General features: G+C 32.8%; 1 protein-coding gene across 2 annotated transcripts; it reads right to left on the reverse strand.

Moving 5' to 3' along the window:
- Positions 1 to 1,452: 1,452 nt before the first annotated feature.
- On the reverse strand, positions 1,453 to 7,598 carry LOC118053715 (telomere repeat-binding protein 5). 2 transcript variants are annotated; one of them, XM_035065044.2, is made up of 10 exons: positions 7,291 to 7,598; positions 5,756 to 5,956; positions 4,788 to 5,643; positions 4,476 to 4,685; positions 4,316 to 4,351; positions 4,104 to 4,183; positions 3,602 to 3,843; positions 2,792 to 3,103; positions 2,502 to 2,565; positions 1,453 to 1,870 (listed from the first exon to the last, which is right to left on the reverse strand). In XM_035065044.2, the coding sequence occupies exons 2-10, from the start codon at positions 5,834 to 5,836 to the stop codon at positions 1,697 to 1,699; spliced, it is 2,055 nt and encodes a 684-aa protein (XP_034920935.1). In that variant the 5' UTR covers positions 5,837 to 5,956; positions 7,291 to 7,598; the 3' UTR covers positions 1,453 to 1,696. The 2 variants fall into 2 exon arrangements, with proteins under 2 accessions (XP_034920935.1, XP_034920936.1); XM_035065045.2 differs by lacking the exon at positions 4,316 to 4,351 and having other exon boundaries at positions 7,291 to 7,597.
- Between the last annotated feature and the right edge of the window lie 8,319 nt (positions 7,599 to 15,917).

Below are 15,917 nucleotides of genomic sequence, written 5' to 3' on the forward strand. Positions count from 1 at the left end.
CTTGAGCCGCAAATTAATGTGACCGTATTTTTTTTTCCTTTCTAAATTAACGTTTTCAATTATTTTTCGGCAAAAAAAAGCCCTCGGAACTTGATGGCCTTACATTCGAGGATAGTCCTAATCTGTTCTCGATAAGAAAAATATATATACAAACGAAAGACAACTAAAATATATATACTCTACTCATTTACAAATTAAATAATGCTTTTTTTATGAAAGAGATGGTGAGGCCGACATGACATTGGGAAAAGGGATGACGATGACACGTAATTCTTGAAATGATAACATGTAAACAAGAAGATAAGGAATATTATTGTCATAAATATAAAATATTTTTTTAAAAAAATAAAAAAGACAATTTTCAATTTATTTATCCATGCCATGATTTCCGAATAACATCAGGATTGGATATACAAGTGGATAATGCGTGAAAAACTAGTTCTTGAAAAAATAGCGTCTGATAGCGCCAAAAAAAAAAAATTGGATGGAGAGGTATGATATTTGAATAGAAAGTTGTACTTTTTTGAAATTGCGATTCTCTGGAAAATTAAAAAATACAGCCTGATAAATTATCGGTTTAGGTTGTTTTTTTTTTTAGAATAAAATTATTTTAAATTAATTTAATTTGGTTTTTTCAGTTTGGTTTTATCATATTTTTTTTTAGGTCCAGTTGAGTTTTTTTTTTTTATTTTAGATTTATAAAATCGAACCAAACTAATTAATTTTTTAAAAAATTTAATTAGTTTCTTTTCATGATTTAGTTTTTTTAATTATTTATTTTATTTTTTTGATTTTTTAATTTTTTTTCTTACCCCAACTGATAATTATTGTGATAATTATTGTTTTGGATAAGTAACTAGATTCCAAATCCGTGGATGTTTTGTCAGAATAGCACTGCGCATAAAAACCCAAATGGAACGCCACCATTTTCCAACGCGCATAAATTTATGAAAATTCCCACTCGAAACGTTAGGTGACAAGTGCATGTGATTCCATTAAGAGTCTATTAATGGAGTTCCTTTGCTATATATATATATATATATATATATATATATATATATATAAAAAAAACTAGTAAAACTCTGGAAAATTTTATTATACTCAAGCTGATAAAACATAAAAAAAAAAAAAAAAAAAAGAGAGAGAGAGAAAGATAGCAGATCCCATCAAAAAATATTGCAGCCATTGTAGGAGCCAATACGTGTGAATCCACCCAACGCAATAAGTAAAATAGAAAGAACATCCCAATTGATTTGGTTACTGGCATAAAATTTATTCTGTTGGAGGAAAAAAGATGATACCCAAGAATCCATCACAGCAAATCAAGAAAAGACCGTGAAGGGCTAGATTCTAGCAGCATTAGAATAAACAAGATGGAAGGAGATCACGAGGCAGCACCATTCCATTCTTCAACCCAGAAAGGACCAAAAATAAAAAGATTACGAGAAGACATTTCTGTTACCAAATGATTTCTGTTAGGAAGCTCTTATTCAATCGACCATTTACAAGTGCCAAACCTCACCACGCAGGAAAAGAATGGCGGCGAGCGCAACAATATCACATGGATTTCTTCAACACTTCTATTTCTCCCTTGTTATCAACTTTTTACAGACTGGCCACAGAATACATAAAAAAAAATGAAATCCGTCACTTAATCCACTAGTCTATGTTTTGTTCAAACACGTGCTTCCAGCTCTCAGATGAGAAGGCAAGTCCCTGCCTGCTGGTGTTTGAACTGTTGCTTGGCTTGCTGCTGGGACCAGTAAGCATGCGCAGCTAGGACCCTGTCTAAGAGCTCCTGGGGGACAGGCTCTCCCCTCCTTTGCTGAGGAGATATTCTTGCCGTGTGCACCAGTGTTTTCCATTTATCCTGTGTGATGAAAAGACACTCATCAGAAATAAAATCCACAAGCACATGGCAGCTGGTACTTTTTAAGCAATCTACCAAAACAACACAAGGAGCTTCTGAAATTGCCCCTTTTCATTTCCAGGAAGAGCCAATTGAGCCATCTAGAACGTGAAAACTTGCGTAACACAAAAGGGAAACTTTAGTGTTTCTGTAATTTGCAAAGGGCATGTTACTCACGAGGAGAGGAGAGGAGAGGAGAGAGAGACAACTAGAAGAAAAGAGTACAAAGCGACATCGTGTAAGATTGGAATTGAAAAGATTCCTTGTGAGACACAACCCTGAAAAAGGTAAAAAGCCTAACTAAGCATTTACCTGTTATACAAGCAACTGTTTGTTGAAGAGATTAAACTAACTACGTGCCATTGTGGACCCAGGCCATAAAGCCTTGACCTTTTTGAACTTTGAAACATATCTTAAAATATTGCACTCTGGGAACAATAAAGAACCATCATAAAGTAGCAGCCAAAGAGTTGATAGGAAACCCGTTTGAATAAGGAAACAGAACATACAATATGCAGGAAGAGTAAATACTTGGCCAAGGCAACTGTACAGTAGTAAATTTGTATCAAGGCGACAAATTAAAAAAACCCACCTTCAAATCCACGTATGTCCGATGCTTTGCATTATCAAAGGCTCGCAGTTTAACATCACGCCATCTGCAGGTCAACAAGAGCATTAAGAATTCCATTTATACAGAATTGGAATGCATTAGCGAAAATCATCTTCTAACTGCAAGCACATTAAGTTGCTAGAACTGGAAATAGCATTTTGATCAAGCACTGTACCTGGCCAATTGAAACATCATTAATGCAATATTCAGACAATGCTCTATCTCAAAAAGATTCATGTTCCTTAGCTTTGTGCATCAAAGAATAAACATACCTTCCCGTTCCAAGTTTCTCAACTGCTTGAACCAATGCTTCAACTTCAGTAACAGAGAAAGGTCGACGAATTCGGCGCTGCGCCATCTCAGATCGTTTGGATTTCCGATGTGCCGGAATCACAGCTAGCGCCTCTACATTCATTGCTGGTACTGCAACCAGCGCTTTTGAATTAGTGCTTTTGTCCATTGAAGTGTCAGTAGGAGAGGGTGCTGAGTCATGGTCACTCTCAATATAATTCCCTAAATTGTTCACATGAGGCTCAGGAACAGCACAAATGCCCTGATGTACCACACCGGTAGTGTGAGGATACCTGGTAAAGAGCATTAAAACATCAGCTGATTAGCAACTGAGTTGATCCTTTAGATTTGAGTGAAGCTAAAGAGTCCATATTCAATCACACAAGAATCTGCTACAATGTCTTAATCCAAAATTTCAGAACTATTAGAAACATAAATTATACTCATAATTACCATGTAAGATAAAAAAAAAAAAAAAATCTTCCTTTAACTCTATCTAGCATCAGACTCTATTTCTTTACAATTCGACTTACTTTATCTCAAATCTGCCAAAAATCACAAGGAAGGCCATCAATTAAAGCATTTGCAAGCACTAAAGAAGTCCACTCCCTAGGTCTGAAGGACATCACTGACAGCAAGTCCCTTTCGCATTCTAGATTCTAAAAAAAATTGGGTGCTTATTGACCAAGGTTTTTTGGTCTCCATTTCTTTTTGTTTGTCCACCAAAGAAAAGAAATGCTACTTAAAACCTGAAAGGCTGATTTCTAAATAGGCAGAGAACTTCCAATTACCTGAGTATAGGCTGTGGTGTGTCACATTGAAGAAAAAAGGGAGAATCTCCAGGGCACAGAGAAGGGGGCATTTGTGAAGGATTAGGCTCCAAGCAAAAACCCAAAGCATCCAACTTGTTATTGCGAGAAATCCCAGTCTGCTGTAAAGTTTTATTGTCCTCCCTAACCTTCTTTCCTTGAAGAAGTACACCAACACGTAATCCACTACCAAGTATAGCAGTCACAGCCTCCATGACAGTCCTCTACAGAACTCTTATCATTAGAATACACACTAGAGACCAAGTATTGATGAAAGAGATCTACCATTCACATGGCAAATTGCTATCACATAACCCATCAAAGGATTAGGTAGCATGGAGCATGGATAAACACATACATGAACATAGAAATAGATACATGCCAATAGGGTTGCAATGTCTTGACAATACATATGCCTATATAATCAACCCAGAAGGATAAGGAAAATGCATCAATCAAAATTATCATAACCAATTATTGATACCTTCAATGAACCAACAGTTGAACTTTCTGGAATCTCAATTAGAAGCTCTGGCACACTGATAGACTTGATCCTGAGCTTCACTGAGGAAAAGAAAAGACACCTTCTCGTAAAAAACTCTTTGAATGTCAGAAAACAATTAAGTCAAAAGAGTACATAACAATCACTCCATTGTTTATTAAAAAAATCAACCACTCCATTAATGGTTCTCATACCATGAGAATCCCTAGGTAGGAATGAAGTGTGTTGACCTGCAAAAGAAGATGATGTCCCAGTGGCAGCTTAAGAATTAGGATTATTTAGCAAATGCTTACAGAGGGTAATAAATCCCAGAATCTAATATAAATATTAAAACAAAAAATCAAGTAAAGAGACCTCCACGCATTCTTGAACAGGAGACAGAAGCATCTTCATTGCTGCCCTTTTGAGATGAATCAGAAACAAACTCACAACCCATTCCTCCATCAGAATTTGATGGTGAACTATAGGCAAAGTGCTTCCTCTTTTTGAAAGGATATATCCTTTCAGACCTTTGATGCCTGTAACAGTTCTGCCTCTTGCGGAAAACAGGCTTCAAATCCCTATCTAGATGAATCAGAAAATTTCCATTTAAAAACAACCAACAATTTATCTTGGATCATAACGCAAACAAGGAACATAAATAAGCAGGTATGTAAAACCACTTACCAGAGTTGGAAACTGTAGCATCCTTCAACCTTGGAGCTACTTTCCAATATTTAGAAGCCAAAATTTTCCTTATTCTTCGATCCCCAATCCGTGGTGCTGGCCTAAAGAACTTTTTTGTGGTGATAGGGTGAGTACACCCAGAGGAGTTTTCGTCATCATCTCTAATAACTACATTTACATCATCCTGATTTGTGGGATAAGAACTATTGGGAATATGGTTCCCACACAGAGGCACCTTGGCACTACTATCTGAACTGACTAGTGCAGGAGGTTTTGCATCCAGGACCACGGGGTCCTCTAAATTGCATATATTGGCCACAGTGCTACTTTGCACCATCCCAGACTTATGAGGCTCATCTTTCACTGCTCTTTTAGTTTCAGCCTCTAATTTACAGTCACCAAATTCTATGTACTCAGAGGAACCTCCCTCTACTTTGCTGGCAAGAGTTCCTATTTCACACTTGCTTTGGCCATTCCCAAACCTCTCAGCATTGGACCTCTCTGCACAATCAGGCTTTGTTAGTGCAGAAGCTAATCCTAAATTGAGGTCATTCTGGGTGACCAGAGATTCTTTGGAACTGCAACCTTGTTGATGAACGTGTGATAGATCAGAAACATAGATGTTCTTGTCAGCACTTCCCTGATTGCAAGCTTCTACTTTCAAAGATTTTTCTTCATCCTGCCATTCATTTTTTACAGCACTATTAATAACTGCACGCTGATCTTCGTCCGCTGATGTATCACTAGAACTGGGAGCACTTTCTTTATCAAGCAATAACTTTCCTGCTACAATGGCTAATAAGTCAAATGCACACATCTGATTCCCTTCATGTTTCTTCTTAAAGGAACCCCTCCTCTAAACAAAACACAACAAACAAAGACCATGAGTATTGGCAACTGAGGAAAAATAAAAGGAAAGAAAATTATAATCAGAACATCTGGCATCCCAAGAGAGTAGAATACATTACCCTAGCTGATCTAGTAGCTCGGGGCATGGGAGGAACCTGATAGCCATTGAATCCGTAATCTAATCTCTTCTGCAACACCATACTCAGAGATCATACCAAGAAGGACACATCACGTACAGAGTAATAGCATTTGTGGTTCCAATTTTTGAAAATGCACAATTTTCCCAGTTACTCAAGCTTTATAATCCCAACAATAAAACCCTGGCAACAAATGAACGTAATCATCAAGGTATGACTTATTCAACGAATAGAATGTAAAACTTATAATTAGGTACAAAGCCAAAATCCATGACGCAAAGCTCAACACAAGAACATAAACTTGAAAAAGAAAGAGGTGAAAAAAAGACCAGAATAAAAGGAGTTTAGAAAGGAAAAAGAAAACCCATATGCTAGCATCAAACAAAGATCAATCCTTAAAACCCTGCATGCCAGATATTAATAAAAAAAAAAAAAAAACCACTGCATTCATTTGCTTGGTACCAATAATCAGAATTGTTTCTTCTGGTACGAATAAACACTATGAATTTGTAAATTGCAAACTTGCATCAGCATTTCGGCATCTGATCATGATTTTGAGGCCAGTAGGCCATATCCCTTGCAACCCATCTCAACCCATACAGAATCCCCCACACGCAAGCACAATACTTAGAAAAAATACCTAATCATATCCTCATGATCTAACCAAAAATCAGCAAGTGCATAACAAAAATAGCCAGATATACCAGGGAAAAAAACATATTTGATGAAAATTGTTACAAGGAAAAGCGTGAAAAATCCTCAGGGATCGATAAACTAAAACCAAATTTACAAATGAAAACGACAAAATAAAATAAAATCGAGACTTGATGTCATATTTGGGACATCAAAATTTTCAGTTTTACTTGAAAAGTGTATAATTAAACCACCATAGAAAAAACTAAAACCGCAAAAAAAACCCTGATATAAAGGATCCAAGTACCAAAATCCCGAAAACTGAAATTCAGACACTTAAGAAGGAAATTCAGGGCAGTTCAGACCAAATGAATTCCAAGGATCTAAAACCCTCCAACAAGGATCAACCTTTAAGAAACCAAAACACTAGTTAAAATTAAATTTTATCATCGCCTCTTAAGTTTAAAGGAGAAATTTTGTATTTTTGAAGCAAAAAATATCTTTTTAACAGTAAATCACTCAAGAGATCTCAGATCGAATCCGTTGAAAACAGAATTGTGGATTGAAAAGTAAATCCTTGAAGAATCTCTATGAAAGAACAAAAAGTAAGAGAGGGACACGAATTAGAGACAACAAAAGAAACCCACTTGAAGTTTCAGATTAAACAAAGGAAAATGAGATAAAAAGTTCAAAACTTCGATTCATGTATGCACAATTCAGGCATCGAATTTGCCTTTAAATCCCATTTTACATCAACCAAACCAAACAAAGCACAGTGTCATAAAAAAAAACTCTCGTCAAATCGTCAAAACCCCCATTAAAAACACCAAATTTGACACAATTGGCGAAGTAAAACCCACAAGAGAAATCAAATTGTCACTCACCTTCTATTAAAAAGCCAAAATTCTCTTCCTTTTCTGGTTCGAAGTTCACCCCTTTATTATTTTTTTTCCTTCACGTAGAGAGGGAAATTCTGAGAGGGAATTTAGAAGAAGATGCAAAGATCATAGAAGAAAACACAAATGTCTTGTCCCTTACACGGCACTTTCTTTCTCTCTGTTTCTCTAATTTTCTATCCCATGTTTTTCCCTTCACCAAGAAAACGTTGTTCTTTTGAACGCTACCCAATTTTATTTTATCTCTCTCTCTCTCTCTGTGATGGAAAAACCCCCTAAAACCACCCAACACTTTTCTTAAACCCCAGTTCTTATACCATTGACTCTTGGCCACCGGACCTATCGGTTAGCGCTTCCAGGTGACTTACTATAGCCAGTAATGGCAACTTACCTAAAGACCTGTTCTTCGTGATTGGGTTACCCCTCTTTGGCATCCTATCGTCCACAGGATGGAGAAAAACATTGGGTTGCTTCTCTCTCCTTTTGTTTTTTTTTTCGAATTTTTCTGGTGGTGCCACAAATTGACTCGTCCATTTGTATTTTGTTTCCATATATAGGAAATGCTAAAGTTGTCTGCCTCCACGTAAATTTCTTATTTGCATCATACAAATAATTGTTTGTTAAGGGAAACTTACTAAAAAAATTATCCTCTAAATATGGCTAAATCCAAACAATTTATCATCAAATGAAATCCAATACGCTTACTCTGCTCAAATTTATAGAAAGATTCCAGGTTAATGATTCTTCATTCATGGACTCTCGTTCGTTATCGTGCACCATGAAAGAAAACTCGTCGATTCTAAATCTTTTTTCCTTTCATCTATGAAATCTAACTCGTCCATCAAAAATAAATCTCCAAATCAGATGTAATCTTGTCAGGCTGAATAAATAACAATTTAGTTATGCAATTTAATTAGGAATTTTGTGAGCTTATCAAATTCTTTTCCGGTATAGTTGAAAGAATAATCAAGAAAGTCGCACGGGTTTTATACTCGGCTCTCATTTTCTTAATCCATCGTTAATAACAATGGAAAAAATAGCAAAAAGTTTCTTCCTTTTTTTTTTTAGAAAATTTGAATTACAAGTCTAAAGAGTGTTTTTTATAATACGATGCAATGCGTTTTTAATTCAAAATTAATTGAAACAATATTTTTTTAAAATTTTTATTTATAATATCATACATTGAAACCATAAAAAAAAACAATTAAAAAAACTAAATTAATAATTTTTAAAGTAAAAAATTAAATTAAACCATATTACCAAACACATTCCTATTTCCTAGACACGCGAGAGAACTGTTCTGATTTGTTCACCCAAGTTTTCTTACCGCCGCACGTTTTGGTTTGGAGATAACACGTAAGATACAGTCTGAATAACTTGCTTCAGTCATTTCACACACGTGTCTACAGATCCATACACTGTTTTTTTCTGACTTCATTATCCAATCAGATGGCAGAGGACCTGAATCACAGATCTAAATTTGAAACGGACCGTCAAGGGCATATGGGTCATTATTCGAAAACGTAGACGTTTCGTAAGTTGTTGTGTGTATTCAAGCAGTTATCCCGACAAGCATGTTACGCTCTTTTTCACTTCTTTTTCTTCGAAAGAAACAAAAACTTGTGGTGCCACGTAGATAATAAGAATCTAAAAGAAAAGCTTTAGTTTCGTACGTGGCGAAAGAGGAGGTCCCTATTGGTCACTTTTTGGTCAGTATTATCTGAGGAGGGATTAAATTAAATTAATAAAAGTATTTTGAAAAATATTGCTGTGGTGGGCTGGGCACTATCAACAAGTAACGGCGAGAGGGGGAATCTCCGTAAGAGATAACGTTGATGGAGGGGTTGCGTGGAAGGTTGAGAGCCACGATAGGTAACGGCGTTGTGCTCGGGGATAAGGGGTGTGGGGATTTCGGTGGGACCGAGAGAGGTGGTAGGCCCCATTAAATGGAAGATTTATTAAAAAGTGTTTCTGTCCAAATTTTGGTCCTAAAAGACATTAATTTTTTATCGAAAAAAAAAAAGTGTCAATTCTTTGATGGGAAACCGACACGTGCATGAGAGAAGGGCGGGTTGCCAAGAGAGATGATCTATGGTGCTTAGTTCGGGGTTTAGGTGTTTGGCTGGGTTTAATTCGCAGTTGATGGTGTTTAATGTCAGTTTAGGACAAGAGACGGGAGGATAATCATGACACGTGGAAGATCAGGAATGGCTCCACGCTACAAAATTTCTATTATCGTGCCGATTATTTAGTTTGAAGGGGTAGTTGAGTACATTTGGTGGATATGGTTGGTGAGATATGAGAGGATAATTACAGACATGTACCTTCCTCCCACTGCCGAACCGTGGAATTAGTGATAATCTAGTCTTACGATAGCAAATATAAGATAAACTAGACTTGGTGTCTGCGTTTTTTCGCAGGTTGATTACTTTTTTCTGTAAAAAGTAATGTTAAAATGTCGAAATAGAATAAAATATAAAAGACTAAAAAATCAATTATGATAAACTTCTTATCAGCGTAATCAGAGGTAAGCTGGTCGAAGATATCCTATTGAGCTCCTAATTTAAATTATGAGATTAAAATAATCTAATTAAAAAAATAAAAAAAATTCTAAACTTTTAAAAAAAACCATTTTAACTTTTAAATTCGTGACTGGAGTTATTAGACTCGAAACACCAAATATGATAAACCATAAAGTTTAATTTACAATCAATCAAATATTAAATGACTGAAATTCAAAAAAGAATTTCAATTATACAAAAGAATAAAAAATAGTAATTAAAAAAATCAAAATAAAAATTAAAATACAAAAAAAAAAAATTTTACATTTAATTGAAGTGTAAGATTGAAAAGAAAATTTAATTTAGTAAAAGGATAAAAAAAATTTGATCAAAATTGACATAAAAATTCAAAACAACGTTTTGGTTGAAGGATAAAATTAAAAAGAATAATAACTTTTATAAAATGACTAAGAAAAAATTTAAAAATCAAAACAATAAGAACCAGATTGGCAAAATATAATACCATCAATTTGAATTGAATGATGAAATTAAAAATTCATTAAAACTTATACAAAAAGGTTAAGGTAAAAAATTAAAAATTTAAAGAATGATGACCAAGCTGGAGAATATAATATTTGGTAAATTAGGATTGAAAGATAAAATTGAAAACAAATAAAAATTCTACAAAAGAGCCAAGACAAAAAAAAAATCAAAAAAATAAGAAATGAAGTTGAAATATCAACAACTAAGAATATCAAGCTGTAATTTTAGAGATGAGAAAGAAAAATAAAGGAAAAAAAAAAAAGAAGAAAAACTCAATGATGACAAACCAAACCACCACCAAAGACACGTGCTGCACTAACAACAATTTCGAATAACTAGTAATAACCAAAAAACATTATGAAAAGAAGAGAATGCCTTTTGAAGCTTGGATTATTTTTTTTTCTTATAAGGCAATTTCGGCCGGTTGTTTCACTATACAATTGCGGATTGAAAACGGTTTATTTGTCCCTAGTGAATTTTGTGATGACTAACAAGCCCTGTGAAAAGACTTAAATGCTCTTAGAAGCCGGTGTTAAGTTTTTTAGATAAAGGGGCAAAATTGCTATTATACTATTTTAGTGAATAGTAATTATAACAATCTTAATTTGTAAACTTAAAATATATGATGTATATATTCGTAGTTACCATTATATATATTATTTTCTTGAAATTTTAGCAGAGTTTCCTTTGTATTCTTTAGGTATCAAGTTATCGATTCAATCATTTCTCAACCTGTAACATCAATCACAATATTCGTCCCTATCATTAGAATTTCAAAACTCAAGAATATTTCAATATCTCAATTCTATTTTCTATAGAACACTATGATAAAAGCTAATAAATTCATAAAAATATATACAACCAACCATAATTCAACTTAACAATAATAACATTATAAATTACATCATACACTAAATAATAAGTTAAACATTATAATTTTTAGATATGGAAGTACATTACAACAAAATATTAGTTCTTCCAATTACTTAATCACATAGTAAAAATTATTTATTCAGCATCTACTTTCCAGATCGAGGATGCGATGTACCTAAAAACATAATCGTATTAAATATGATTAAAAAAATTGCACCTTTCAATAAGTAGTTGATTAAGGACTAAATTATTCATATACATTCAAATGACTTTCATATTATCAAATAAATTATCTTTTTTTTTTTTTGAAATTTCTAATTTCATAAATTTTCTTCTAGACATAGAGATAAATCTACTAAAATAAAAACATCAAGAATATCTCCTACAAAACAACATATTTAACTTTAAAGTTTTACAATTAATCTATTTTACATCATGTGATTATCCTATAAATTCATAATTAATTTTTCTTAACATGATCATTCAACTAGGCAAATATAAATTCCAGTAATCAGGAAATAATCTTCAATGCTTGCCCATTCAACAGGGCATTATTTCCAGTAATCAGGAAATCATGTTGTGTGTGTGTGTGTGTGTGTGTATGTGTGTATTCAAGGCTTGCCCATTTCACTAGTAATCGTAGTCAGTAATCGTTCGATTTAGTCTCTCCAGTAACTAGGAAATAATTTTTTCAAGGCTTGCCTATTCAGCAGAGCATTATTTCCAGTAACAAGCACTAGAATTTACAACCTATAAAATTCCTTCTATAATAAAAAATAAACTAATTAATTATTTCAAGGTGTCGAACACCTACCTGGTGTCTGTGTGTGTGAAGAGGTCCCTTGTTGCAGGTTAGGTCCCACGGCCTCCTCTGCACTAACATAAATTACTATGTTATTTTCATTTATTGGTATCGATAAAATTTCCAATACCAATTACATACTTGTTGAATATACTCAACACCCTTAATTAAGCTTAATTGAAACATTCATTTATTTACAAAAGTCATCATTCAAATTAACTTATCAACATCAATTATCTTAAATAAGGCAAGATCCCTCAATAATATTATCAAAACTTATTTTTTTTTCTAATTTTCTTCTTTTAACAAAAATCAACCTAAGGAAGTAAGTAGAGATTTTTTTTTTCTTTTCTCTTTGATCTTACTCCTTTCATAATAACAACACTTATAAACCTATTTCTTCCCACATTTTCCAAGCAATTGTATTAAAACCTTAAATCCCCTAATTATTTCCTCTTTGAGCCTAAAGTTCAATCAAAATAGGGAGGCAATAATTTTTGTTTCTTTTATTTAAAATTAAACACTTACCCAATCTTAATACATGCATTCTAACATGGTTCAATCATAATTTTTATCATTCCCATAATCTATAACATAATCCCATAATTTCACATAATTTCAATTCTACATAATCCTTCATCATACATAAAAATAGAGGAATAAATCATTTGGAGCATGTTATTTACCTCATTTTGATAAGGATTTAAGGAAAGAATGCAAGAAAAAATCAAGTTTTCTTCTCCTCCCTCTTCAAACCCTAGCTTGAATTTCTTCTTCCAAGGCACTCAACACCTTAAAATCACCCCCTCTTGATGTTTAACTAAGTTAAGCACTCTAATTACTCACTTTAATTGGTGAAATTAACAAGAATTTGTGTAGACAAAACACACAATTTCTCCCCCTCTCTTGGTTTCACACTCTCGGCTAAAGGAGAGAAAAATTAGAGTATTTATAGTCTAGGTTTTTATTTATTTACACATTGGTCCTCATTACTTTTTATTTCTATTTTTGTCACTTAATTCCTCTTTTTACTTGATTACACCACAACACCTTACCTTTTATTCAATTGTGTCCATTTATAATACTTGATCATTTTATTTAATATACCCGATATTTTATTTTATTCAGATTATGATTTATCGGGTTTTCACAGTAACCCTGAATATGGAGCTGTTTTTGTTTACTTTTTAAATTTTTTTCAAAAAACACAATAAACACATGAAAATAAAAATGATAGATTCCAACATTAATGAATAATTCCAGTAGCTTTGTGTAATTCAGATTTCAGTTTTTTTATTGTTTTTACTTTATTTAAACTTTGTATTTTATTTAGGCCATGTCCCCACGTTCGTTCTTTAAATTATTAGTCTAGGGAAGTATAAATACCCATTTGAAAAGGAATGTAAGGCATGGAAATTTATAGGCTTTAATGAATGAATTATATGTATATTTGAGAGAGTTCTCACATTTTGGTTCTTAAATGAACTAAAAATCAACTTATCAGATAATGATTGTCTTCGTGGCATGATCCTACACTTCTTATTCGTGAATTTCTATTTTTAGATGGGGGTTTAATATTCCAATAGTGTTAGTGTTTAGGTTCAATGTAAATTTTTGACCAAAATTGAGTTATGATAGATAAGATGGACACTACCTCAGTAACGAGGATGAATTCGTTCTCTCCAGGGCATAGACCCCTTAATCTTCTAAAGATAAGATGGATTCACACTTCTTAGTGTGAAAACACATATACCTCGGAAGGAATAAATATCTTCTTAGTGTTATGACACAATTTATCTTGGAAGGGATTGACATAATCTCTCTAGTGCAATCACACATCTTTTCAAGAATAAGATAGACATTATCTTAACAACATGGATGGATACGTTCTCTCTAGGGCACAAGCCCCTCGAACTTCTAATGATAAGATGGATTGACTCTTCCTAGTATGATAACACATTTACTTTGGAAGAATGAACGTGTCCCTAGTGTTACGACACATTTTACCTTGAAATGGATTTACATGGTCTCTTTAGTGCGATTGCATATCTCTTAAAGGATGGGATGAATATTGCCTCAATAGCGGGGATGAATATGTTTTTCCAAGGCATAAGCCCCTCAATCTTTCAATGATGAGATGGATCCACTCTCCCTAGTACAATATCACATTTACTTTGAAAGAAAATGAACGACTCCTAGTGTTACAGCATAATGCGATCGCATATCTCTTCAAGGATGGGATGGACATTGCCTCAGCAACATGGATTATTATGTTCTCTTTAGGGCACAAGCCCCTTGACCTTCCAAGGATGGGATATATCCACTCTTTCCAGTGCGATGATTACTTTGGAAGGAATAAACATCTTCCTAGTGCTACAGTGTAGTTTACTTTAGAAGGGATTAACATGGTCTTCCTAGAGGTGAGCAAAAAAATCAAAAAACTGATTAAACCCAGAAAACCAGAAAAAAATAATAAAAAAAACCGAACTGTGAAAAAAAATTGATTAGAATTTTGAAAAAAACCGATTGAGTTTTGTAAGCTAAAACCGAAAAAACCAAACCGAACCAAGAAAAAAAAAATTGAGTCAAACGGGAAAAAAAACCAAGTCAGAAAAAACCAAGCCACCAGTTTTTTCCTCAAAATAACCGAACCGAACTGAAACCGGTTAGTTTGAACTGGTTTTGCTTACTTTTTTTGATAAGAACCGAATAAAAAATAATTACCCCCAGGTCTTTCTAGCTCGATTGCACTACTTTTTTTTTCTTATACGATACTCATTTAATCATCGAAGAGTCTTCAAATACATAAGAGAAAATATTTTACAAGTATCAAGCATGATCCATCCACCACCTCATCTATAAAAAAATAGATTATATTACCAAAATCATGGAATTAATCAAATATCCTAAATAGCATCTTAGCCCACATGCCTATGGGATAAATTTGGACCTCATCACTGATCACTCATTCAAAATATACAATTGTCTTTTATTTTAGAATGATGTGAAGAATCGATGGAAAAATAAATGTTCAAGACCTTCATTTATCTCATAGATAGATTGGTTCAACTTATCTCAATTCTTTTAGTTTCAACAACAATAAAACAAACAAGCATTTTCACTTGGTTGAAATAAGATTTTCAATAAAGATAGAAGATGAATTTCCTGTAGATAAATTGGTATTTTAATACTGAAGAGGTTGCAAAAACTTTAAATTCTAGATTTAATACAGGATGATTTTATAAATATAAAAGAATGTGGTGTATATTTAAAAATATTTAGCTAATCCATTTTGGTTATATTTTTAGAATTATTTGTTCTGTATTGAGAAAAAGACAATTAAAATATTAAAAACATGTTAATAAAAATTCATGTGTTAAAAAATTTTATTTTTTATTTTTATCTCTTAAAACAAACATGTTTATATTTTATTTATTTTATTTGAGCACTAACAAAAAAAAATACAAACAGATGGAAAAAATAAAATAAAATTATTGGAAGTAGATTGTTGGGCTTCTTTCGTTGCTGTGAGAAAAACCTTTAGCTCATTTTCAGCGGTTTTTTTTTAAATTCAAGCTTGTTTGGTTATATAATTATAATTATTTTTTAAATAATTTTTTATATTAAAATATATATTAATAATATTTTTATATTTTTTAAAAGATTATTTTTGAAATCAACACATTAAAATAATTTAAAATACTAAAAGTATATTAATTTAAAATTAATAAAAAAATCTAAATTTTTTTATATATATTTTTAAAACATAAAAATAAATAAACTTTAATAAATTAAAATCATCTGAGAAACTGAGACGATGATTTCGAAGTTAAAAAAATAGGGTCCAAAAGAAAACTAAAAAATAAAAATAAAAATCATAGTTAAATTGAAAGAGC

Source organism: Populus alba, chromosome 9 (genome assembly GCF_005239225.2).
Source record: "Populus alba chromosome 9, ASM523922v2, whole genome shotgun sequence".
NCBI lineage: Eukaryota > Viridiplantae > Streptophyta > Magnoliopsida > Malpighiales > Salicaceae > Populus > Populus alba.